Below are 26,971 nucleotides of genomic sequence, written 5' to 3'. Positions count from 1 at the left end.
TATGTCCACTTACCAGAACTTTCCATGAAATCGGCTCCATTGGCTGTTATAGGAGGCACACAAATATTTGTGATTTCCTGCAAATCATGTGAAAAATAAATTCATTTAAAAGTGAACCAGATTTCAGAGCAATATAGTGACATGTGGCCCTTTGCAAATTTGCAAATGATAACATTACAAGAAGTGCAAATTCTTGCAGGGATAACCATTTCTATGATTTGACAGCTGAAGAGCTAAAATCCTAAAAGCCTCCATCTATTCAGCACTGACTTTCAAACCGAAGGTCAAGAAATCTCTTATTTTTATGTTCCTTTGCCTCTTTTCCTATCTCAATGTAAATCAAACATTTTCTCTATGTAACTGAAATAGATAATTTACGAACTGGATGCTTACCTTGTCTTCAGGATGGGCTCCTTCAATTCCCCACTGATGAATTGTTCCCTCTGAGCCATCAGGAACTGGGATAAAACCACCTGTCACTCCCCCAGTAGAACCTGCCCCACAGTCACAGGTCAACAGCAGAAGGGGGGCCACTAGTGAAAAACAAAACAAAACATCAGAACACTTGACTAATTTAGGAACTATTTAACGTGATAATGTTTCAGAAATGTTACAAAGAAAATACAGTATCTTAAATATTTGTAGAAAATTCCTAATGAAAATCAAAATTAGTTTCTACAAATGAAACTTGTTACAGTAAGCACACTAGAATTTCATGTGATTATGAAACTGAAGGAGACAGATCAGATCATTTCTTGTTTTTTTTTTGGTATATTGTCTTAAAATAGGCACTGATGTATGATGAAAGTGGCTGTTTGGCTCCTCAATCCTTTTCCTTAATATATTTTTATGATTATTGCATTTATTTGCACATGTTGGGGCTACGTATATTGTGTCAGGTGAATACACAGATAAATATATGACCAGAATGGTCCAGATTTTAGGTGGGCACGATGGTGTTTTGGTAATCTAGTCTCTAATTATCTCTCAGTAAACAGTAATTAACCAGAAAACTTCCTCAGTAACTAGGGTGATAGCCTAATAAATAGCTATCGATGCATTCTTAATTGTAATTTAAGAATTTCTTAGTTGTGGCTTGAGCTTGGAGGGCTCTTCTGGCAGTGTAAATATCTTTCTGTGCACATCCTTGGCAATAAAGATTAATGTCATTCTCATGTTAACTGACCAAGAGTGAAATACTTATTCTTGAAAGCAGGTGTTTCCCACACTTTGTTGTCAGCGGCCCCACTGCCACCTCTGCCTTGCCAAGGCCACCTGAATCCTAATGTTTCAACTCTCTTCACTTAGAGACAGCTTAGTGAGGGGTTTAAGCATGCAGCCTCTGAAGTCAGATTCTAGGGTTTAAATTTCAGCTGTACCACTTAACAGCTATGTAACGTTGGGCATGTGATATCATCCTTCATTGCTCAGTTAACTCATCCATAAAGTGGGGGAATAAATAGTATTTACATCATAGGTTGTGGTGAGGATTTAATTAATATAGGTAAAGGCCCAACTCCTTAATACTATTTTATTAAGGTTTAAGTTTCAACATATGAATTTTTTTGGGGGGACACACACATTCAGACCATAACAATTAATCTCCCAATCCTCTCCAGGGGCCACTGTAATCCACTGCACACTTGTCCTTTCTTTTCCAGTCTCATGTCACAGCTCTAAATCTAACCTTCATCATCTCTCTTGAACTCTTACAATGACCTCTTACGTGTTCTTGCCTTTCTAATTTACACTGTTAACACTGCACACACTGTTGCCAGGGTTGTCTTTCTAAAATACAAATACGATCATGTTGGTCTTTTATTCAAATGCTTTTAGCAGCTACTCTTTCTCATAGGATAAAGTACAAACACCACAGCCTGTGTATGTAGCCCTTTCAAATTAGTCCCAATGCATTCTCTGTTGCTCCTTCACTTTCCACAATTTCCCCACGCTTTAGCCTTCAAAGGCTGTGTGATTCCTAAAACAGAAAATACTAAGTGTTTTCTGGCCTTGGCTGATGCTGTCAATTTTTGGAAACGCCTTTTCCATTTTTTTATACTGATTATATCCTAATCATTCTTCAAGGCTCAATTGAATGATTCCTCTATTCCGTGAAATCTTCTGTAATTACTCCTTTGTGGTAATTTCTATTATAGCTTTATCATGGTATTTTTTCCCCTATAGTTAGACATGCATGAAAACCAAAATCAAGTTTCCTTTTCAGCTAGAAGCTAGCATAGTGATTCACATAGAGGTACTTAAAAATTTTTGGTTCTTGAACTTGATTAATACGATATTGAAAAACCAAACCTCTGACTGTCAATTTTAGCTCTTAAACTAAATGATGTATAATAACTTTAGAATAGTAAATGCTTTTGGAGAATAAGGAAGGGAAAAATATAGCATGTGTGGCAATTAGCTGTAGCTATAGCAATTTATTTCTTTTTAAAAAAAGAGACCTGAAAAAATATTGCAAAACATTCATATCTGTTCAGTTGAAGTGATGGTTGTATGTGTAGTTGTCTACACATTTTCTCTACTTTTTGTGGTTTTAAAATTAATAATCATGAAATTAATTTTAACTCTAAAACTGTGATTTTTATAATAAATTAAGAAAGTGTGAATTTAGCAAGGATTTCTCTTGTTTATACAAGAATTAGGAAGTTCTTTTAAATAGAGACCTCTTACAATCAAAATACTATTTGATTTACAAGATTTTGATTCAAATACAACTTTTCAGAAACCTATCTATTGAATAAATTTTACCTTTATTGAAAAAGGATACTTATGCATAGTTTTCTAAATGTGTTTAATAAACTTAGTCGTATTAAATGTGAAGGTCTTAAAGGGGATGCGTATTCAGATGGTAATCTATTTTGAGGAAATGCTAGATGAAGCAATAACTTCTCAGAACCTATGCTATCTTAATAGCATATGATATTAATATCATATGCTATTAATATTAGTGAGGGGTTAATTAATTAATATTAATAGCATATATCTTAATAGCCTATGATACCCTATTTGTATTTCCCTAAGTTTATTTGACTAGTGTTCTCTTTTTACCTTAGAATCTCATGAGATGTAATGAATATGGAGAAAACATCTTAGAAAGTGCCACACTCATGGATAAAGCCATAATTTTGACCACAAACATTACTAACAGTGTGTAGAAAGTCTTCATGATTTGCTTTTCTCTTGATTATCTTGTGCTGTCTTATAAATGTCTGACATATATAACTCGTGTTGCTATATTAATATAGACTGTTAGCAAGCGACATGTTACACATTTCAGATTCTTTCTGAAAATGCCATTTCCCCCTAGCTTTACCTATAAAACATCAGAGAATATTCTTTCCCCATTGCACAGATGAGCAGGGTAGCATGGAGGCCTTTGCAAATGAGGACACCCGGTCCAACAGAGAATGAAACATTGGCTACTCACACAGCAGCAGCAGGAGACCAAGGAGCAGCAGGCCGATGGCGGCAGGCCCCAGCCTCCCTGAGTGCGGCCTGCCATACTTGGTCCCAGGGCTTGTGGTTGGGTAAGAAGTTCCACAGACGCCCCTGTTGTCACACTGACAGACTTCCAGTGTCAAGCTGCCTGGCATCTCACACCGATTGTTCTGACTGTCTGTAAGTACCAGGGAGATGTGGTATACTCCAGGAGCTATCTGTTCCTGGGCTCTGAGGAGGGCAGAGGTAGCTGTAGAGAAAGAATCATGCAAATCAACAGCAGGACAAGGTGTCTTTTCAGTCTATTTTGTGTTGCTGTAACAGAATATCACAGACTGGATAATTCATAAAGAAAACACATTTATTTCTCACAGTTCTGAAGGTTGGGAAGCTCAATATCAAGGTGTCAGCATCTGACAAAGGCCTTTGGACTTCATCATCCCATGGTGGAAGGTGGAAGGACAAGAGAGCATGAGAGCAAGTGGGGGCTGAACTCACCCTTATAACAACTCACTCTTACTGTAATGAACCCACTCCCATGGTAACACCATTAATCCATGCATGAGGACAGAGCCCTCATGACCTCATTACCTCTTACAGGTCTCACCTCTCAACACTGTTGCGGTGGGGATTAAGTTTTCAACACATGAGCTTTGGAAGACCTATTCCAACCGTAGCAGTGTCTTACACTCTTACTACTTATTTTCATTAGCAGAGTTAGTTTCCACAAACAGTAGGGTTGATAATAGAGTGAGGTTTGAGCAGTGATGAGGGCTATAATGGGTTCAAGTGGGTAAATCTGTCTACACCTGCCTCCTTGTCCTCTCTGTTGCAGGTAGGCCCATTATTCTCTCCCATGAAACTCAGTTCTACTCTGCTTTTCCCACTAAAGAAGATGGGCGACATCATTTAGAGTCAGGCACTCCTCTTCTGGGGCTTAACCAATCTCTTGTATGTCTGCATCAATCTTTGGACTTGTGTGGCCCTCTGAGTATATGTGTTCCTGACTCTGTGTTCTTGTGTTTTACTTATCAAGACTTTCAACTTTGGCCGCTACTACCTCAACTGCTCTTCCTGGTTCTTATCCCGTGAGCTGCAGGTCTATGATATGGGATTTCCTTGTGGTGATGGCCTATTGCCTATCTGAGTCCTGAGCATAGACTGTTTTCTATCTCCCATTGCTATGTTGCCTGTTTTAAGCGGATCCCACAACAGTTCTTCTAAGGTTCAGCATTGTATTTGTTGAATCTTTTTGATCCCACCATACCCTTTGACATTGTGCCTTGCCCACCTAGTCCAATCACTGTTGCCTTGCCCAGCCACACCTGGGCAGGTATGTCTTGTGACCCATCCTGGCCCTCTGTGATCTTTCTTTGGCAGCCTCTTCATTGGCCACGTATCCAGTAAACTCATTTGGAGCAAAATGCTACATGCACAGTTTGGAGATAGATCTTTATGCCAGAAGTGTGAGGGCCCAAGGGAAGATGACCATGGAGATCAAGATCCCTTTGGTAACTCTGGCAGTTGCTGCTACTTAGGACTGAAGGACATGCTTTAACAGCATGTACATTCATGAAAGGAAGCAAGGCTGGTTCAGAAAGGAGCTAGGGAAAAGTGAGTTTACTAAGAATTTGAAGTGGTCTCATCGTCACTATAAAATCCAGAAAGGATGGAGACTTTTAGGAAGTCTAATGTCTATTTCTATGACACTTCTGGAAAGCACAGACAATGTACAATGAGTATGATAAAGGTTGGGAAAGAGAAAGGATGAATTAGCTCCTCCCTGTTGGATAATGGGTTTGCAAATTTCAGTCCACTATGCTCTCAAGGTTCCTGACTAGTGACAGTGTAAGTGGCACTCCCTGTGAGCCTTGAGCAGACTGACTTCTTCATGCTACATGTCTGCTCATAGACTGCTCCATCAGAACAAGTTTATGTATTTAGTATTTAAAAATCTAAACAGCTCTGTGATAAATAGATATCAGACTGTTTTTTTTAGATGGAGTTTTCACTCTTGTTTGCCCAGGCTGGAGTGCAGTGGCAGGATCTTGGCTCACTGCAACCTCCGCCTCCTGGGTTCAAGTGATTCTCCTGCCTCAGTCTCCTGAATAGCTGGGATTACAGGCATGCGCCAGCACATCTAGCTAATTTTTGTATTTTTAGTAGAAATGGGGTTTCACCATGTTGGCCAGGCTGGTCTCGAACTCCTGAACTCAGATGATCCTCCCGCCCTGGCCTCCCAAAGTACTAGGATTACAGGCATGAGCCACCGTGCCCCACCTAGATGCCTGACTCTAATCTTTTTTTGGGTGCACTATGGAAATAGAAATAAACAGATTTAAAATGTTAAATATCAAATGAACCCTAAAAAGGATTCAAAATAAAATATTAAATGGTGCTAACAGTATATCATTCCTTTTCTCTTCTGAAAAGAGAAGTAATTCACAAGGCTACAGCCACATCTTCATTGCAAAGAATTTTTCCAGTTACTTTTGGAAGGACCTGCTCTTAAATGATCTTCCTTATCCTTCTGGAAATATAAAGGAGCAGTCTGCATTTATAGAAGCAACTTTACTGTTACTCACCATTGAGGGTTGTGATACTCCATACTGCAGGCAACTTTACAGGTTGATCTTCCAGTGCAAATGTATAGGGGCCAGTGTATCTATTATTCAGTGTTCTAGCGGAGACAACCACGGAAGGTGAAGAACTGCAAATTGCATCTTTTTCGAGGACAGCTGTTGGACAATTGTCATTGAAACCAGGTACTCTAACATATACTGTGCCTGTAGAAGTTTTACCCGTGTATTCTGTAAGAACGACATTTTAGAGTTAAAGAAATGTATAGAACAAAGTTGTACAAAAAAGGAGAATCTTTTACATTTCTCTTTTCTGTAGCCAACTTAGTGTGTCTTCTCATGAAATACTGTATTATCCTCAGAAATAAAAATAGTCATCCTATTTCTGCATCGTGTAAAAAGCAAATTGAAATTTACCAAATAGGCTGATGTCTCTAATTAGAATTAATTGAAAATTAATTTAATATGCTCAAACCCAAGACCCGTAAGATGATGAATTCACCAATTTCAAATGAAATCAGCACAAAAATAATAACTTTCTTAAATGTGTTGATTTCACTTGTAATCAATGTGTGAAAGGTTTTTGCTTCTAAAGCACACATTTTTTATTTGGAATAAAAAATTGTATATTTTTATTACTCAAAATGTAAAAGTTTATTAAAGAAAAATTTTAAATGCTGAAAATAAAAAATAATGAAATAAAAATCTCTCTGTGGGGGCATTATGAGTCATTTCTGTTGTTACCCTTACTACTTTTTTTCTTGTTTTCTCAAATGGCAATCTTTTTGATACTTATTTTTTTTTGGGGGGGGTTATGTTTTTTATTACCTTCAACATACATTAATTTTATACTTGGGGAAACACATACACTCAATGAATATTATTTTAAAACATTCCAGAAGAGGAAATTGCATTGTTCAATGATAAAAGTACATGAGGTCTCTATAGGTACCTCACAAAAGCACCTCACATTCAAGTTGAGCTTCCCTGATGCGCTTTGTCTATGAATCCTTATCCATTCCCTCAAACCCAGGTATTTCTGTTGGTCAAAAAATTTCTGCTTCAACCACAGCAAACCATAGCGACCTAACACAGAATTTGCTGGTTCAAACTCCACTGAGAAGTTGAAACTCTTAGTTTTCTCTCCTGGATTCAGCTGCCTCAAACTTGAGGCCCAACACTCCTAAGATAATTCTCTCTCTCCAGTGGTAAAGATAATATGTTGAATAATCACAATCATCTATGCATAAAGAAACATCAATTACAATAACATTGCTCTAAAATGATTCAAATATTTCTCTTACCATCTATGGCCAGAACCTCAGCTGTGATTGTTTTGTTAACTATGAAAGTAGAATCTCGGTCCATATTTTTGACAAATTTGATTTCAGCAGTTTTTGAATCAATCGTTAGGTATCCACCATCATTCCGTCCCATGACATATCTGTTTCATAATATTAAAAAAAATAATTTTCTTTCAAATGTGGAATGTTACATATTTAATGAAAATGACTCATTTTATATTTAGTATATTCATATTTAATATGTTGACATTGAAATATGCTTTTATAAAAAGCAACAGAAAATTAACATAGCATGGATGAGCCATATTTCATAATTCTTTTTTTTTTTTTTTTGAGATGGAGTTTTGCTCTTGTTGCCCAGGCTGAAGTGCAATGGTGCCATCTCGGCTCATCACAACCTCTGCCTCCTGGGTTCAAGTGATTCTCCTGCCTCAGCCTCCTGAGTAGCTGGGATTACAGGTGTGCACCACCACAGCTAATTTTGTATTTTTAGTAGAGATGGGGTTTCTTCATGTTGGTCAGGCTGGTCTCGAACTCCCGACCTCAAGTGATCCATCTGCCTGGGCCTCCCAAAATGCTGGGATTACTGGTGTGAGCCACTGTGCCAGGCTCATATTTCATAATTCTTAAGCATATGTTAGCTTAGTTTTCCAATTCTGCTGTACACAGTAAAATAAAATACCTGTGTTCTTGCTCTGTATAATATAGCAATTATTTTGCACGGTGCTGTTATATTTTAGGCATATATGTCTTTGTATGTGCTATTTTATATGATAAAAACATGTTCTCGTGGTGCACTTCTACTCCTTTGTAAGACTCAACTGTAAGTTTCCATGAGACACGTTCCCAATTTCTGTCGATAGGATAAGGCGTTCTTCCCTTGGTTTCCACTGTAACTTATGCTTATGTTATCTTTGCTTCTAGTACAGTTAGATGATCACCTAATGATTTAGCTAAATGTTACTTTTTGAGTTACCCAGTTTCTTGTTTTTATCAATGTCATATCTCTATTCTTGGCACTTAATAGTTTATGTGTTATGTTGTGATAGCTTATAGATTAAAACCTCATCAAGAAATAGGATATAAATAAAAATAGTCTTACTTGACATTTGAGGCAGCTTTTTTAGTGTCCTCATCGATGGCTTCATATGTTCCCAGGATATAATCCACCAATTTTGTGCTACTTATGCCTTTTTGCACAGTAAATGACTTGGAAGCAGGACGGAATGCAATTCCTTCTCTTACATTTATTACCTGAATTGTGACTGGGGTTGACTGAACTCGGTATCGAGAGATTACTGATTGGTGAAATTCAGCTTTGTTTTTGACAGCAATACTAAGTTTCACGCTTTGTAGTTGTTCATAATCTAGAGCCTGGAGAAAAAATAAAATTAGAAGGCAGTTTCACAACAATATACTCCCACAAACCCAGTAGATGATGACAGCACACTATGCAAGATGCTGTGAATGAATTCTTTTGTTTTTAAATAGCAAAACAGCTTCAGAAATTATTGTAATGTTGAGATAGAGAAAGATTTAGGATTCTTAACTCATGAGACCTCAGTTTGGTACTAATAAGGGTACCTCTTTCAGACTAGCAAGACATCATCATAGTCTCTTTAGGCTATGAGGTGCAGTGGAAAGAACTCCAAGTTTGCTATGGTAACATGATTTGAATCCTGGTTCTGCTGCTTAATAGCTGTGTGACTCAGGGAACAATGTTTGTTTTCTCTGATCCTCAACTCTCCACTTCTGAAAAAAAAGCCTTACCTCATCAGGGTGTAGTGAAGACTGAACAAATCAATCCCCCTAATACGTTCTTACAACTGGCAGTTATGGTCATTTGCAGAATCTTCATTGGATTTATGCACAGTGGTATCTTTCCTGACTTTAAAAATTCCTAGGTGGGAAAGGCAAACTATCTTCCTAATCTTGGTTGGCAAATAGGCCCCTGCAAAGCAGTGAGTGGGTGGCCCAGCAACTCTTTGTAGACTCATTTTCAGAAGGTCTTGCATGATAGCCATTTGTTTGATCCCCTTATTGAGGTGGCCCAAATCAAGGCCTGAGGAATCCCAGGATGACTTTTCTTCATTCACTAGTAAATTTTTTTGAGAGTGATGAGATAAGAAAATGCTCATATTGGTTACAACTGTATATCATTAAAAACGATCCAAGTAAGAGATCTGGATTTAAGTTTTAACTTTGCAATGACTGGCTTTGTGTGCTCAAGCATTTTCCAGTGCAGTGGAAGGAAAAGATGTCTAAACAGGGAACTATAATACAAGAGGTAAGAGGCAAAAGAGATGATAGGGTCTGTGTGTGAAAGCAAAGGAATAATTCTACTTAGGAGAGCTATGAAGGGTTTCTGAGAGGTATTCATCTCAGAATTCAACACTCTCAGCTGAGTGTTGAAGGATGCTGGGAAATTATCCAGGCATAGGTGAAAGCAGTTGCAGGCTGAATACAGATGGCATACTGCCTTGTGAATTTCATCTTAAAGGGCTAGCAACCCTGGCTGACTGTAGAGTCACCTGAGGAGCCTTAAGGACCCACTGCTGCCTGGGCTTCTCCAATAGTTCCTATACCCTTACTGTCAAGGAAAAGTTGCAGGTGACTTGAGTTGGTAATTAGGGTCGAGGGCCAACTTCACAGCCAGTGTAGAGCCAGGGATGGTTTTAAAGAGAAGAGTAAGGGATCCAAATTGTTTTTAAGAAAAATCTGGTGGTGCACTGGTAAGAATGAGGAGAACAAAGTCAATAGAGACAAGAGGTAGGGGTATCTATTAGGAGGGACTGCAATCGTCTAAGAGAAGAGAGGAAAAGCCAGGCCAGGGCACAGGCAGTAAGAAGGTAGAAGAGGGTCAGACTTCAAAGACAATTTCTAAGGCTGTATGTTGTGAGGAAATGTCACAATTCAGGGTAAGGCCCACGTTTCTAGTTTGGGAGACTGAATGACACCAATACACAAGATAGAGAATAGCTCACTTCCAGGCATTGGTGGGAGTTTATAACAAAACCCTTACAAGTGGGGATGGCTGTAGCACTTGTCCTGAAGAGTACAGTAACAAAGGACTGCATGTACAGCTTTCAGCAGCCCCCTTGTTAAAGGATTCTATGGTCTGTCACTCAACTGGATTTAAGGTTTAAATAAGGATGCTCCCATGGAATCCAAAATGCTGTACCAAAGGCCAGATGCGATGGCTCATGCCTGTAATCCCAGTACTTTGGGAGGCCAAGGCAGGTGGATCACTTGAGGTCAGGAGTTTGAGACCAGCCTGGTCAATATGGTGAAACCTTATTTCTACTAAAACTAGAAAAATTAGCTGGGCATGGTGTCACACAATGTGGACCCAGCTACTCAGGAGGCTGAGGTGGGAGGATCACTGGGGCCTGGGAGGTGAAGGCTGCAGTGAGCCAAAATCACACCACTGCACTCTTGCCTAGATGACAGCATGAGACCTTGTCTCAAACAAAAGCAAAAACAGAAACAAAAACACCACAACCACAACCACAACAACAAAAAACAAAAACCAACCAAACAAACAAAAAACCAAAGTGCTGTACCAAGGAAAGGGCCCAGATCACACTCTCAGATAAGGAGTCTATCATAGCCAAGCATATTAAAAGCTTTACTCAATTATTTATATTTTATTTTGCAGATTTTGTTCATAAATTCCCATTTTGTAGGAAGAGTTGCAATTTATTCTCTATTGACTGTAGCTAATCCATTTAAAACCGATTGACAAATGGGCAAGACATGATTCCATCTATTCTTATCTTGTCCTAACTTCAATCTGATTGTTGCGAATGAGATTAAGTCAAGAAATGTGTTTTGCTTTCTTGTGCTTAAAGTATGGACACCCATAATATATTACCATGTGCTTAAAGTATACATCATCACTCCCATAACATGTTAGTGTGTTTGTGTTTACTACAGAAAGTTCAATAGCTTGGAACGAGTTCAAGATGTTAAGAGAGGTTGTCCTCAGGTAATGCGGCTCTATGGGGATTACAAAAAATTCAATCTACTTTTATGTGTTTTCTGTAATAAAGTGATATTAACAAATAAATACATTTTATCTGTAGAAATGATCATTTTGGTTAATACAGAATTTTTTTTTACCAATGAAGGGAAGTCAGACCTTACCTTCACCACTTTCAGGATGCCTTCATTAGTTCTAGGATCAGTTTGTATTTCAAACCAATTTCCTTCATTCCCAGAGGTAAAGAAATATACTGCAAGCCAATTATCTGTGTACTCTTCATCCAAATCTGTTACTTGAAATCGAAGTAATTCAGAACTTAAAATATTTTCTTCAATACGTGCTGAATACTGAAAAGGCAAGAAGCAGAATTAAAGACCTAATGACAGGTTTTACACGGAGGGATTATGTTTCTTCTAAATGGTAATCCTTATTTCTCAAATTATGTATTTCCTTCTTCTGATTACTGAATTCTTATATTTTTTAAAAAGCATATTTCTTTAAAGATAAGTGCAGAGAACTTAAATAAAAACCAACAAACAGGCAAGTCCTGAATTAGGATTTCAAAGTAGTAAATATATATCTAAATGATTCTTTAAGGAGCAATGGGTGTACCTGAGAGTCTCTAAACATTGGGAAGTTATCGTTGACATCTTTCACTTTAATATTACATTCACATTGAGTTGATAGTCCTTCTCCATCTTTGTCTGCACCACTCACAACCAGACGATAGCTGCTAGCTTGCTAATTTTGGATAAAAAATAAAGAAAAATAATTAATCTCTAAGAATTATAAATGGAAATTACTTGATTCCTATGGGTAAGGAGGTAGAAGTATTCAATTTTATGTAGAAGACATTTGTGGGCTCTGGATGGTTGGGTGGAGGTCTTTAAGGGGCTAGGGCAGGTTTTCTGTTTTGTGAGCTTCTTATGGCAGGACTGTACCGTATCCTTAGAGCAAAAATGGGCAATGAGTAGGGTGGGAGTAACAAGCTCACTTATGGAGCTTCTCTGTTAGTCTATTGGGAAAGCCATTTGTATAAAAATAATATGGAGTCTGACAGGGTAGCCTGTGGTAATGGAGATAGAAGGTGGTGGTGGTAGGTAATGAGGAGGATTGGAGAAGGAGATTCTTTAGTGCTCTGGAAGCAGGGATAAAATTAAGAGAAGTCAGGAGGAAAAGTGTGATATAAAAGAAGGCTTTATTCCAGACAGAAATTTCTCCCTTCATCTAAGACACTTGCTTCTCCTCCATCACATGAGGAGTTAGCTGCAGTTCAATCTTTGTCCAGTATGTCTATGTCAATGCCTTCTTTCATTGCCCCTATTTAACTTCCACTGGTGTGTTCAGGGTACAGTTGAGTCTGCAAGTGCCCGGTACACATCTCGCCTCACCAGAATCACATTTAAAAATGCAAATAATTTCCCTAGATTATCCAAGTTAAGTACTGAGAACCTCTTTTCTTTTTTTATTTTTGGGTAAAATGGAGTCACCTCTCTTGGTTTTCTTATAATCAAACCCTTTATTCTTGAATGTTCTCCCAAGTGCTTTGCTATACCTCTCGGTCAAGAGAATTGGTCAAAGTACGGACTTCCCCAGTGTTTCTGCTTAGGAGGAACATGGGTGTGCCTGCTGGTTCCTGAGAGACAATTTTGAAGGCAATTTTAGAATTCAAGTGGTTTGGTTCATCTGCATCTGTGGCATTTAGTATCATCACCAGTGAGTCTAGGAATACAGGAAAATGTTTATTAGAGAATATGTAACAATTAACATTATGTTTACTTTAAATATTCCAAACAAGTTCACATTGATGCTAATTTTTAAATATCCTAAAATCATCTATATGTTCAAAAAATTGTATATCACTTGTGTTACCTCTTTCTGTCTCTCCCAACCGGGTAGAACTGTGCTTCCTTCCATACAAACTCTTCAGTTCTCTCTAAGCCTTACCTTTGCTGAGATTGAGGCTATATTCTATCTCAATTTTCTCCCTTGATAGATTGTCATAATTCTCCCCTTTCCACAAATTATCCAAGTAATGTGAGTGTGTCTCTGTCCCTTATAGCCTAAAAGAGCCCAGCTGATGCATCCAGGCTACCCAAGGCTGCCTGTTTAGTTTTGTGACTGCCAAATGCTCATATAAATTGTATATATAGAATAAGATACTATTGACCTGATAACCAGACTATAACTAGAAATAGTGATAGTAAATAATTAGCTCAAATACGCATTTTAGAAAGGAAGACCCAGATTTATCTTAATGAATTTTATTTTTCAAAACTACTGATTAAACTAAGAGCATAAATTAGTTTATAAGAATGACATATTGTAGTAGGACTCATATTTGAAAGTAGATAAACTGAAAGTGGTAAGTACTGTAAAAGACTTACTTGAGGCACTATTTTCTTCAATTTCACCCATGAAAATTTGTTGTGAAAATACTGGAGGATTATCATTAATATCCAAAATTTTAACGGTTAGTATAAGTGGTTTCTCTACATCTAGTCCTTGGGCATTTAGAGCCCGACATGTGATCTAGGAACAGAGGGAAAATGTGGATTATTACTCTGCAATCAGTTTTCATACTATTAAAACTTGTAGAAATAAGGCCTCTGTTGGCATGTACATAACTTTCATACAAAGAAGAAATGTTTCCCCAAAGGGTAGACAAAGTGGAAAAAGATAGACAAAGAAAAAAAGTTTGTCTGCTCTGGGCAGACAAACTGGGCAAGTTGCCCCTTCCACCAGGCTAATGCTGTGTCATGGCAAACTGAAGCACTTGGCATGCTAGATTTCAGCCCTCACTCATGCACCCTCTGCTGTGTTCCCTCAGGCGAGGCTCTGTGGAGGGACTAGTATTGTTATTTGCTGGTGGACTGATTCATGTACTGAACTCTCCTCTAAATTTACCAGTAGAAAAGTGTCACTTTCTAAAGCGATGGTGTGCAAGGAGAAGGGTAGCCCAATGTTGAGGACCCAAACTTACCAGGAAGCTTGGAGTTTCCTCCCGGTCAACTATAGCTGTTATGTTAATATCGCCAGTGTTTTTGTCAACAACAAAGATTCCAAAAGGCGGCTGATCAATTCCCACTCCAGAGATTCGGTAGGTAATTTTCTGGGTCGCTTGGTAATCTGAAGTAATCTACAGCCCCAAATACCAAAAACGTTGAGGTGACCATCACTCAAGTCTTTCCCTCTCCACTCCCACTTCCATAGTCTAAAGTCATCTGTTCATTCGATTCACTCTTTTTGACATTGTGCCATTTACTTTTTGCCCTGATAGATACTAGGAATATGAAATATAATCAAACCATTGTTTTTGACAACCAGCCTGAACCAATGATGGGTGCTAATCATTTTAGTGTTAGAATATTTGCTCAGACTGTGGCCACATGATAGTGTTAAAATGTTAAAAGAAAGTCAGACATTTAATATTGACAAGGCTACTCCTGAAGGCTCCCTCTTTACCTGACAACATTAAAAAACAAAAGATATTTATTTATTTTAAATAGGGGGAAGTGGAGAGACAAAAAGGGAAAGAGATCGTATGGTAGGGTTAAAATATGTATTAAAATAATTTACTTTTTATTATTGTAATTTTAAAGCTTTTTAACATGAAAAATGTGAAATATATATAAAGTTAGAATAGTATAACAGGCTGGGCGTGGTGGCTCACGCCTGTAATCCAAGCACTTTGGGAGGCTGAGGCGGGCAGATCATGAGGTCAGAAGTTCGAGATCAGCCTGGCCAATATGGTGAAACCCCATCTCTACTAAAAATACAAAAACAATTAGCCGGGCATGGTGGCGCACGCCTGTAATCCCAGCTACTCGGGAGGCTGAGGCAGGAGAATTGCTTGAACCTGGGAGGAGGAGGTTGCAGTGAGCCGAGATTGCGCCACTGCACTCCAGCCTAGGAGGCAGAGTGACTCCATCTCAGAAAACGAAAGAAAGAAAGAAAGAAAGAAAGAAAAAGAATAGTATAATAAACCTGATACATCCCATCACTGAGCTTCAACAGTTATCAATACACGACCAATCCAAATTTTGCTCCCAACCATTTCTCTGTCTTATACATGCATTATTTTTCCTATTTGTTTGCTAGACTCTGTATCCAAGTAAGCCTTCTGTATTAAAATTGGTCAATATGTCTCAATTCTTTTTCATAACCCTAGAAGCTACCTTCCTTTCTCTCTTTCTCTCATTATTATTATTATTATTGTACTATTTTGTTGAGGATACCAGTTCACTTGTTCTGTGGACTCCCCAGTCTTCATTCTGTTATTTGGAATTGCCGTATTATTTTAATTTACACCTTATACATTTATTCTAAAAACTCATACGCCCCTGTCGATATAACTTACCTTGGCAATTGGGTTTCTTTTTGAGTTATCTTCTCCTTCTCTGCATGGTTTGGCAAATTTCACCCATTCACGTTTTTGCCTTCTTTTAGCTTGTTGCACAGTCATCTCTTCTTCATCATATTGACCTTTAGTCTTATGTAAAAAGGGATTCCATTTGTTATGCAAATTAATGGCAATTTTTGCTTAGAATATTGATTACGGACACCTAGTTGAGGAACTCCCTATGTTTCAAGATCACTAAGACTGTTAGGTATCTAATTAGCTCTACCTGATACTTTGTCAAGCAAGTAATAAATGTTAAATAACTAAAATAATTACAAAGCTATGTGATTTTTAATATTAGCATTTAGTCATATTTTATATTTTCTTTTTATACTCCACAGTATCTTACTGGGCCCATAGGGTTTGACCAGCTGATTTGTTTAAGATAAGAAGAAAAGAATGCATGAAATAAATTATAATAATGATATTTATGGATGACTAGTTTTAAAATATTGTTATCAGTTACTAGAATTTTAATTTTATATATTTTCACAATTAAATTATTGAATAATTTTAGAAATTAAATATTCATTTCTACTAAACACAATTTAATTTTTTAAACTAAACTATTATTTTAAGTACAAAAACCTTTTTCATACTTTACCTCTATTCGCAATTCTCCATGAACCAATATGACCACCTGCAGACATTTAAATAAAGTCGAATTAAATGTGAATTCTTCAAATAAGGAATTATATATAATGAATAATCCTGATTATTATATTCCATTGTTCATATTGTGATTTGTTTCTATTTCAAAAAAAGTAAGTTTCAAGAAGCAATAATCAAAGGGTAAGTTCCTAATAGGAAAAGGAATATTACTGTCAATATAAACACATTCCACCAGTTTTTTAATTGACTACAGAATTTTGATGACATAAAGAAGAACCTATTGGACTTTGCAAAAACTATGCCTAATAGTCAGTTGCAGCAACCACACAATTCTTACCTGGCTGCTTTATACACAGTTCCTGGAAGCTATGAAAGTCATCGCTTTGGGAAACATTGGTAAGCACCATTGTGAAATGCTTCAGAAAGGGGCTACAGGGGATTATTAAAAACCATCAGCCACCCAACTGATTTGTAGGAAGGCGATCCTGTATTAGTCCTCTACAATTACAGAACATTTTCTTTAATTGTACAAGTGAAAAGAATGGAATGGAACTAGTCTGGTTTAGAGAACAAAACATAAAAGATGAGGATATGCTATTCCAATCACAAACCCTGTTTGCAGTGAGACATGGATCTGTTCATCTCTGCTCCATTACTTCAATTTAAATACTGAACTTAATTTTCAGAGTGGTCCAAAAAAATTAAATGACAGTAAAGTGAAGCCATGTAGGCTAGGGTCTTCACCTTCTCAAGAGCATATGAGACGTTCATCTGTGTCATTTTTCATCTTCTGTTCTGCCTGGCATGCATTACCTCTTTCTACTCCACCCACTTAAATATTGCTCATCCTTTCAGATCCATCAAGTTCCAACAACCTCCATGAAACTGTCTTTACTGATGTCTCTTTTTCTGAGTTTGTACAACACATATTCTGTACCATGAAATTTAGCCCATGATGGTTTAACCACAGTTTATTATTTCTTGTTTTATGCGCATGAAAGAATTTCTGTGCTGAGCCAGGAGTATTGTAAACTTTCCAATTCAGTGCTATTAGGTTATTTTTTTTTCTTGTAACCCTCATAGGTGCCTAACAAGTATTTGCTAATCCACTGATTATCTGATGAATCTGGTAGGAAAATAATGGTGGAAAATAAGTCAGAAGAAAAAAACTAGAAGAGTAGTAACAGTAGCTAATGTTTATTGTGTATTTTCGGTATCAGCTGCTACTCCTAGAGCTTTATACTTACTGTCTCATGTAATACTTACAGCAGGCACCTGAAGGAGATTCTAGTATTATCATCCCTATTATACAGATGAAGAATTGGAGACAAGAGGGAATGAATACTTTGCCCTAGCTAATGGCCATAATAGGATAGCGACCGCAGCAGCCTAACTCCAGAGCATGTACCTCACTACTACTAAATTCTTTTTTTTTTTTTTTTTTTTTGAGATGGAGTTTCTATCTTTTTGCCCTGGCTGGAGTGCAATTTTTGCCCGGGCTAGAGTGCAATGGTGCGATCTCGACTCACTGTAACCTTCATCTCCCAGGTTCAAGAGATTTTCTTGCCTTAGCCTCCCAAGTAACAGGGATTACAGGCGTGGGCACACCACCACACCCGGCTAATTTTGTATCTTTAGCAGAGATGGAGTTTCACCATGTTGGCTAGGCTTGTCTCGAACTCCTGACCTCAGGTGATCCACCCGCCTTGGCCTCCCAAAGTGCTGGGATTACAGGTGTGAGCCAACTACTGCTAAATTCTAACCAAAGTTGTCATAAAGAGGAAAAAAAAAAACTAATGGTACAAAGAAAATTATATGACAGTCAATTTAGATTTCTATTTGGCAAAAGACTATGATTGCTCCTGAAACAATGTAGATTTATTACAGTGTTTATTTTCTAGGGTTATAATGAATAGACTAGTCCAAGTCTGAACCAAATGAGTAATTATGTCAGACATAAGATGTCAGGACTCTTCCCTTCTAGACATTCCAGCTGAAACCTTGATTCCAAAGAGTGTGTGTTCAAATTTGTCATGGAAAAGAACCATTACTTGTGGTTATAACATGTCTCAAAATTATTTTCCAACATTGTTGCTCTTTTTAAAGCAATACCTTGAGTTACTTGGTAGAAAAGACCAGAGCAATGTAGTAACTGCACAATTCCTTTCTCAGAGCATAAGAATGACTCAGCTACACGTGAGAGGAGGGATGGGCCAGGCAGGCTCCCCTTTACAGGAAAACTGGAGAGTCATCTCGAAAATATGAATCATGCTTGGACTAGCCCTACAGAGAATGATTCTTCTAATACACAATAAGGTACAATTTCTGTTTTCCTGGGAAGTAGGTGATGGGAAACATTTCTGAATATTGCAATGATCTTTAGATTTTTAGAGGACAGCACAGCCTTACATTATTTAGAATAGTATTTTTTTTAAAAAAGTTATTTTAGTTAATATTTATATAATGGCTACTTGTTTTAGTTAATTTGCTAATATAATAATTTTGGATATTTTAAAACAATTTATGTGTTTTTATTTGTAAATCTATTTTCATTGACAAAATTGTATATATTTATCATGTACACGTTGTTTTGAGATATGTATAAACTATGGAATGACTAAATCAAGCTAATAAATACTTACATAGTTTTCTGACGATTTGAATGAACTAAGTTGTCTCTTTTGGTGGCCTGGATTGGAAATACCAATGTGGAGAAAACCTCCCTTATCTTGAGAATTACTGTACTTTTCTTTCTTTTTGTTTTCTGGTTACTTCGTAAATTTTAATTATATGACTTTTAAAGCATTGATATAGCCTTAATGCCTTGGTATAGATATGAATTACAAATATTATCAAAAGCAAATCTAATTATTAAATTTAAAAAATATATGAAATAAAGCAATTTGATATCCATATGCTCTATTTGTTAATAAAAATATATATGGTTGTATCATTAAGGTTCCTATTGAATATGGTATGTACACAATAAATATAATCTGAGGATATGGGTAGCTAGATTAAACAAAAAGCAAGTATAATAGTACCTGCTCTTTACTTTGGCCGAGAACTTGTTTGGGATAGCCTCATATTTTAGTGTGGCAGGGGACAGAACATAAGACTATGGATTAGATGCAGGTAGCTCATCCCAGCCAGGCCTAGGGCCTGACTACACTTCTGATTTCTAGAATGGGGATTCTTGGGGAAATTTGCAGAATGAATTAGATAATTCAAATAAATCAGTCCAAATTATAAACTTGATTTTGTATTTATTAAATTTTTTTGGGAAAAATGTCATGAAATATACACAGGTAAGTAATATCATTCATATTAGCATCTTTCATAATATCTCATAGCTTTCTATATATATTGAAATTTAAAATTTAAAAACTCCAAAACATTGTGATAAACTTTGTATTTATCAAAGCAAATTCCTTAATTGAACAAAGTTGATATATGTCTAATTACTTGGAAATTATTTAATTGTGAAGAATTCAATTTCCAATAACTGATTTTTAGAGTAAACTCAATTAATTTAGAAAGTTAAGCCTTGTATCATGACAGAATGCTAAGAAAAATAAATATCCCTGGATATTCTTAAATGCTCATTTGAAATGCTGTGTAGGCTGCAGTCAAGTATGATAATATAAAATTGGATACTGGATTCTGAATCACTGAATTTAAATCAAACTCCCAACCATGTACTAGCATATAACTTGGGAACATTCCTTAATCTTTCAGTTTCTTCATCTGTACAATAGGAATAATAATTAATTTTACTTACCTTATAGGTTTGTTGTGAGGATTAAATTAATAGATGTAAAGCACATAGGTGAGCCCTAGCCCAAAATAAGTTAGTTTTATTAAATTGCCATTTGATAAAATGTTAACCAATTCTGTCACCAAACTTCAAAAGAGGTATAAAAGAGCTTTTTTTTTTTAGACGGAGTCTTGCTCTGTCACAAGGCTGAAGTGCAGTGGTGCCATCTCAGCTCACTGCAACCTCTGCCTCCCGGGTTCAAGTGATTCTCCTTCCTCAGCCTCCCGAGTAGCTGGAACTACAGGTGCGCACCACCAAGCCCAGCTAATTTTTGTGTTTTTAGTAGAGATGAGGCTTCACCATGTTGGTCAGGATGGTCTCAATCTCTTGACCTCATGATCTGCCTGCCTTGGCCTCCCAAAGTGCTGGGATTACAGGCATGAGCCACTGCACCCAGCCTAAAAGAGCCATTTTTATATGAAGTGACCTGTTATTATTCACTGTCAAGGTGCATAAGATTGTTCTCTTTCTTGACCATGAGAAAGAGAAAAGAAACAGTACTCCACTGTACAGTTGTGTAGGTTGCTCCTTGAATAATGCCAGGGCACTGCTCACGCTGTAGTTTATGTGAATGCACCTCCTGGAGTTGTGCAGTGTACAACCTAGCCAGCTGCACAGCAGCTCTCCAAGAAAAAGGTGTATATTAGACAGATTCAATTATTCATCTTGTGATTATGGGTAGTAACCAATCGTCTATGTAATTTTCTTATGGTGAACTACCCAAAGCAAGGCCTCACCTTAGGCTACCAGCTTGACTCTTAACTGGACAGAAAGAGCCAAAGGCTAAAAGGTTTGTGAGAAACCTCATGAGCACTGAGTGTTCTAGCTCCAGATGAAAACCGGTTTCAGGTATGAAGCAAGAGGGAGTGCTAATTGGTAGAAGTAATTACATCTTTCCTGACTTCTGCCCAAGTAGGCAGGGCTGGAAGAACCACTTGGCAAGGTTATTCTGATTTTAGAATATTAACTTTTTGGGAGGTTCAGTAGGACATTTATTTTTATATGTATTAGCAGTGCTGGAAACTGGGTCAATCAGGAGAAGAAGAGGTATCTTAGAGATTTTTCATTTTGTTAAACATTTGGGCCATTTAGCCTAGAATTCTTTTTCTAAAGATTTTCTTTTTAGATGTTTTATAGAAAACAAAGTGGTTGAAGATAGTTGTGCTGTATTTAGAACACTTGCTAACTCAAACTTGATATTTAAACTACTTCTCTCTTTTTCCTACCACCAACTTCTTTAAAAAAATTGTACTCTAAAAATCTTTAGATTTCAAACATCTCTATTAATTTTTAGTGAGGAAAGCTTTACCTAATATAGTAACATAAAGTTATATAGCAAATTGTCCAAATGCTCATAGCAGTGTTGGATGACAAACTGTTTCAGATTTGGTGGACTACAAAACACAATGGTTTCCTCTGAAGATAAATTTTTTTCAAAAGATTAAACCTCTGAAGATAAGCATTTTCAACCATGAGTCCTTTCCTCAAAAACGTTTATTTTACATTGCATAAAATGGATCAAACAAGCACAAGAAACTGATAAATATTACATTTTTTTCAATAGTAGTTATTCCCCATGCCTTCTCCTCCCAAATATAGCTGTTATTTTTTCCTGTCAATTTAAAAATTGATACGACAACTGTTTTTGATATACTTTTTAGCTCAAGACAAATGTAGGCCCTTTCTTGACTTACTAACACTGGTATCCATGGTTATTTGAGATAGTAAGACACAATATTAAGAAGTTATCAATAATTACCCCATTACTAAAAATAGTACAAGTGATAAAAATTAGAGGGTTTACAATTCACTTCATCTTTCTCACAGCACTTTTTAATTGTTTTGCATGCATTGCTGCTTTATTCTCACTATGACCATTTTCATTAGGCAGGGGGTGGGGTGTGATTCTTATTTGACAGTTGAGGAAACAAAGCCTGTAGTGAGTCAGTGGCGTAGCCAGAGATTTAAGTCTATGACTTTGCTATTATTTCTCATGTATGGTCACTGGATGGTGGATTATTACAAAACCTTCAAACACATCTGCCAACTTTCAGAACCCACCCTGCAACAACAAAAGACGAGCATTCCCACTTCAGAATGCTTTAGAAAACATTGCTTCTTCCCCCCATAACCACATTATTTCAAAACTCTGGGTGGCTTCCCACTTGTAAAAGGTTTCCATGAGCCTTCACAAAATGCACTTTTCAATCTGACCCTCAGCTGCCTTTCCAATTCATGTCCAGATTCTCCAAAGCAAACTGTCATTCTAGTCAAACTGGTGTGTCCATTTCCCCTAGGCAAATCCTAACTGTGCCTGCCTTTGAATATACTCTTCTGACAACCCAAGAGATCTCCTTTTGGCCCGCCCATCTATACTTATCCCAAATCAGCTCAAATTTCACTGAATCCATAAAGACTTGATTGCCTCACTCCTGACTGACACCGCCTTCTATAAATAGCATTAATAGTAGACCAGTACTGTCCAATAGAAAGATAAAAACCACAAATGAAAGCCACACATAATTAAAAAATTTAGTCACACTTAAAATGTTTTTAAAAGGTGAAATGCATTTTAACGATACGTTTAACTTAATCTAATACATCCAAAATACTATCATTTCAACATGTAATCAACATAAAAAATTATTAATGACATATTTTACATTCTTTTGTTCATTCAAAGTCTTCTTCAAATTATGATGTATATTTTATATTAAATAGCACACCTCAACTCAGACCAACCACATTTCAAGTGGCTTAAAACCACATGTGGCTAGTGGCTACCATATTGGACAGAGTAGGTCTAGACCACTCAGTTGAACAATTATGTATGAAGTTATATTGTTGTTTAAACAGCATGTGTATGTAAAATTTTCCTGAGTGGAACAAAATACATGTCATTTCATAGTTTCCTTTATGACTTAGAATTATAGGGACATTGTGTGGGAGTTTTATAGTTTAGAGAAGGCTCATTAAATCATTCATTTATTCATTCTTCAAACAATTGCATGTCCACTCTAAGACAGATATAATAAGCATTGGGAATATAAAAATAAAAATTAGCCTCAATATAAGGATGTCACAGTCACTCCAGAATCAGAGGGGTAATTGAGAGTGGCCCATATGTCAAAGCAAAAAAAAAAAGAGCCCCCCTTAGCTTGTGGTGGCCCAATCCTATGTCCTCATGGCAATACTATCCCAACAGCCTGTGCTGCATGGCCCCTAACTTCCTGAGCTTTGCCATTGGCTTGGACATAGGGGTTATCAGACTACCTGGAGTTCAGCCCAGATATTTCCCATCTGGAAAGGTGGGAAAGTCATACAACAGTCACATTTCTCTTTAACAACATCCTCCTTTCAAATAAACTCATCAGGTACTGAAAACAGTTACATTGTTGTAATAGAAATAGAATCTTAGAGGCTGGGTGCAGTGGCTCACACCTGTAATCCCAGCATTACAGGAGGCTGAGGTGGATGGCTCCATTGAGGCTAGGAGTTTGAGACTAGACTAGTCAACATGGCAAAACCCCATCTCTACTAAAAATACAAAAAAATTAGCTGGCTGTGGTGGTGCATGCCTGTAATCTCAGCTAGTCAAGAGGCTGAGGCACGAGAATCACTTGAACCCCAGAGGCGGAGGTTGGAGATCGCACCACTGGACTCCAGCCTGGGTGACAGAGCCAGACCTTGTCTCAAAAAAAGAAAAAAAAAAATCTTAGGGAGAGCTAAGAAAGTCCTTTCTTGAGATCTATCTCCCTGTGACTTCTTGAAGTCCATTTATCTCAATTTTTTAGATGAAGAAATGAGGTAAATTGATGCCTAGGCCAACCCAGCTTATCATGGAAACCATACAAATTAGCATTAGGAATTGTTTTGACATTCATTTTTAAGGTATATTTAACTATTTTGATATCTCCATATAACAGATAATACTGTGACTTTTTTTTTTTTGCTATAAGAACACAGCTAAGAAGTAAGTTAGTCTGTAACATCCAGGTTTTAAACAGTCTGTAACATTCCGTTTCTCTTTTAGATAATACTATGTACAACTTTCTCAATCAACAGAAGTATTATTCTTCTGAAAAAATGGCTTTAAAATGTTGTATGTCTTCCCCCCACCCCCAAAGGCTGACATTTTCTTTTGGCACATAATAGCTAAACATAAATACTTACTTAATAATCCTCCCAACTTCTCTAGAGTCAAACACTGCTTTGATTTTAATTCTGCGATTTTTTACTTTTAAAAGCAAATCAGGTATCAAGCCCAGGCGTGTAGAGTTCTTAGCTATATGCTAAGAGACACGTAATCTTGGAAAATAAAAGTGGCTCCTGTGTTCTTGTTTGTGGGTTAGAAAAACTAATAAAAGCATAACTTTAAAGAAAGTGAAAATGTTGTGGAAAATATAACCTGTGATTAAGATTACTTAATTCATTAGCTAAAAAAAAAATTCGAAATGGTTTTTAAAACTCATTTCTTTCTGGTTTATTTTTCTATGTAAAACACAACATAAAAAACAACAAAAGAAGGAAATTGGTAACGTTCACAATTTCATTTTAAAGTGTTGATTTCCACTGCACTCCATTTAGAATTTATAATAAAGATTGAGCAATCAAATATAATATTCTTTAACAAGGGAGGAAGCAGGGAAGTTTGTGATTATTAGGAAAATCCAGGACTTACCATGAAGATGGCCAGAGTTCCTGTAGCTCTGGGGAAGAGCCCCATCATTGTCTCTGATTTCCCTGGTGAACAAGTCCAACTGAGCCGCTGCTTCTATCCTGCCAGCCGTCTGCAGATGATGTCTAAGAAAAGCCCTCTGCAGCGTCTCTGCTGCCTTCCGAAGGAGTCTACAGATGGTCTGTTATGCGGTCCCTCCCCACCCTAAACCAAGGGTAGGTCTCACCAAAAACGCTTGCATCACCTTTGCTCCCAGGTAAAAATTTAGCCACACCTCAATTCCTAAAGCAATGAAATCCTTTGTTGGAAGCTGAAAGAAAAGTTCACAGGCTAAAGACAAAGTTTAATAGGAAGGTACCAGATGAATAATAAATTAATCATGATGTGGAAGTGCAAAAGCTAGTCCGGACTACACTTTGTCAGTGTTGATGTCTTATGGCTGAATCTAGTTGACTATGGTTACAATGAAAACCGAAAAGCGAAGCAAAACATACAAAATCCTCCAAAATCTAACTTGTAAAAGAGCATTTATTTTCAGTCTGAGTATGTGTGGGTAGATCTAAAGTTAAGCAAAATGTAGATGTTAAGCAATGATATATTTTATTGAAAGGCACTAAAAATATGAAGAAGAAAAACATCCCATTAAGTAACTATGAATGTAGACTTTGAATAAAAAAATAGAAATAAAATCGAACAGTTATACGGTGCCTTGAATATTTGAAATATATAAATATTGCATTGCAAAATTACTCTGATAATACTCAAATGACATATTTTATACTGTATTTCTTTTCATTTATAACTTTCAAAAAAGCCTAGATTGCCTAATAAGGTAGATTATCTTGGTGCTCTTTTCATTACTCAAGACATTTTCCCCAGTGTGGTGAACCTGCTTGCTGTTACATACTCGGAGGTGCTTAAATATTTCGACTCTAACCCAAGATAAAGCAGAGGGGAAAAATTACCAGCCCCATTTTAGCTACTTTGCTTATAACATTAGAATTTAAAGTACTTTTTACAGTTTCAGAAATATTGAAAGAAAGTTTTGGTAGAAGAGCAATTTTATCTTTGCAAGTATTACACATTAGGTTTTAGAAACCACTCAATCACAGTTTTTTTTTGAATCGGGGTCTCGCTCTGTCGCTCAGACTGGAGAGCAGGGGCGCGATCTTGGCTCGCTGCAACCTCTGCCTCCCGGGTTCAAGCAATTCTCCTGAATTGAGGAGGCTGTCTCCTGCCTCAGGCTCCCGAGTAGTACAGAAAATGGAATATTATTCTTATTTATTTATTTATTTATTTATTTACTTACTTACTTACTTACTTGAGACGGCGTCTCGCTGTGTTGCCCAGGCTGGAGTGCAATGGCGCGATCTCGGCTCACTGCAAGCTCCGCCTTCCGGGTTCAAGTGATTCTCCTGCCTCAGCTTCCCGAGTAGCTGAGATTACAGGCGCCCGCCAACTCGCCCGGCTAATTTTTGTAGTTTTAGTAGAGATGGGGTTTCACTGTGTTAGTCAGGATGGTCTCGATCTCCTGACCTCGTGATCCTCCCGCCTCAGCTCCCAAAGTGCTGGGATTACAGGCGTGAGCCACCGTGCCCGGCCAATCACAGAGTATTTTAAGCAGAGAGGACTGTGTAGTCTAGGAGTTAGAAAAAACATCTTGTGAACAAAATTTTGTTTTTGTTTCTTTTTAAATTGTAGTAAAATATACATAACATAAAATCTATCATTTTAGCTATTTTTAAGTGTACAAATCAGTGGCATTAAATATATTCACATTGTTGTGCAACCATGACCATTACCACCCTTCATTTCCAGAAAAGTCTTGTTTTTGAAATAAAGACTTTGTAAATAAAGTTTTATTGGAACACAGCCATGCCCATTTGTTCATGCATTGTGAATGGCTGCTTTTGTGTTGTAACAACAGAGTTGATATGGATAGAGACTGTATGGCCACAAAGTCAAAAATATTTTCTTGTTCTTTACAGAAAAAAAGAAAAATTGCTCATCCCTGAGTGATACCATATATCTTAAATGGTATTTGTGACAAATCTGATGAGTGTTGATGCTAACAGAGAAATAATTAGGGAACCCTTAAAATCTGCTTCCACTAGGAAAGAAAATTTCAAAAGATCAAA

At 37.1% G+C, this 26,971-nt stretch overlaps 1 protein-coding gene across 1 annotated transcript in view; it reads right to left on the bottom strand.

The window, feature by feature from the left end:
* The window catches only part of DSG3 (desmoglein 3), a 31,962-nt gene extending 5,562 nt beyond the window's left edge, over nt 1-26,400 (bottom strand). The window contains exons 1-15 of the mRNA XM_054461328.2: nt 26,155-26,400; nt 24,837-25,143; nt 16,331-16,366; nt 15,685-15,816; nt 14,308-14,463; nt 13,712-13,856; nt 12,880-13,046; nt 11,937-12,065; nt 11,486-11,671; nt 8,442-8,713; nt 7,340-7,479; nt 6,042-6,266; nt 3,446-3,706; nt 394-533; nt 14-77 (exon numbers count right to left, since the gene is read on the bottom strand). Of these exons, the coding sequence (XP_054317303.2) occupies nt 14-77; nt 394-533; nt 3,446-3,706; nt 6,042-6,266; nt 7,340-7,479; nt 8,442-8,713; nt 11,486-11,671; nt 11,937-12,065; nt 12,880-13,046; nt 13,712-13,856; nt 14,308-14,463; nt 15,685-15,816; nt 16,331-16,366; nt 24,837-24,884 (2,101 nt within the window). The 5' untranslated portion in view covers nt 24,885-25,143; nt 26,155-26,400. The remainder of the gene's footprint in view (nt 1-13; nt 78-393; nt 534-3,445; nt 3,707-6,041; nt 6,267-7,339; nt 7,480-8,441; nt 8,714-11,485; nt 11,672-11,936; nt 12,066-12,879; nt 13,047-13,711; nt 13,857-14,307; nt 14,464-15,684; nt 15,817-16,330; nt 16,367-24,836; nt 25,144-26,154) is intronic.
* Nucleotides 26,401-26,971: the final 571 nt, after the last annotated feature.

Source organism: Pongo pygmaeus, chromosome 17, assembly GCF_028885625.2.
Source record: "Pongo pygmaeus isolate AG05252 chromosome 17, NHGRI_mPonPyg2-v2.0_pri, whole genome shotgun sequence".
Taxonomy (NCBI): Eukaryota; Metazoa; Chordata; class Mammalia; order Primates; family Hominidae; genus Pongo; species Pongo pygmaeus.
The sequence above is the reverse complement of the archived record's forward strand: the minus strand, read 5'-3'. Positions and strand labels throughout refer to the sequence as shown.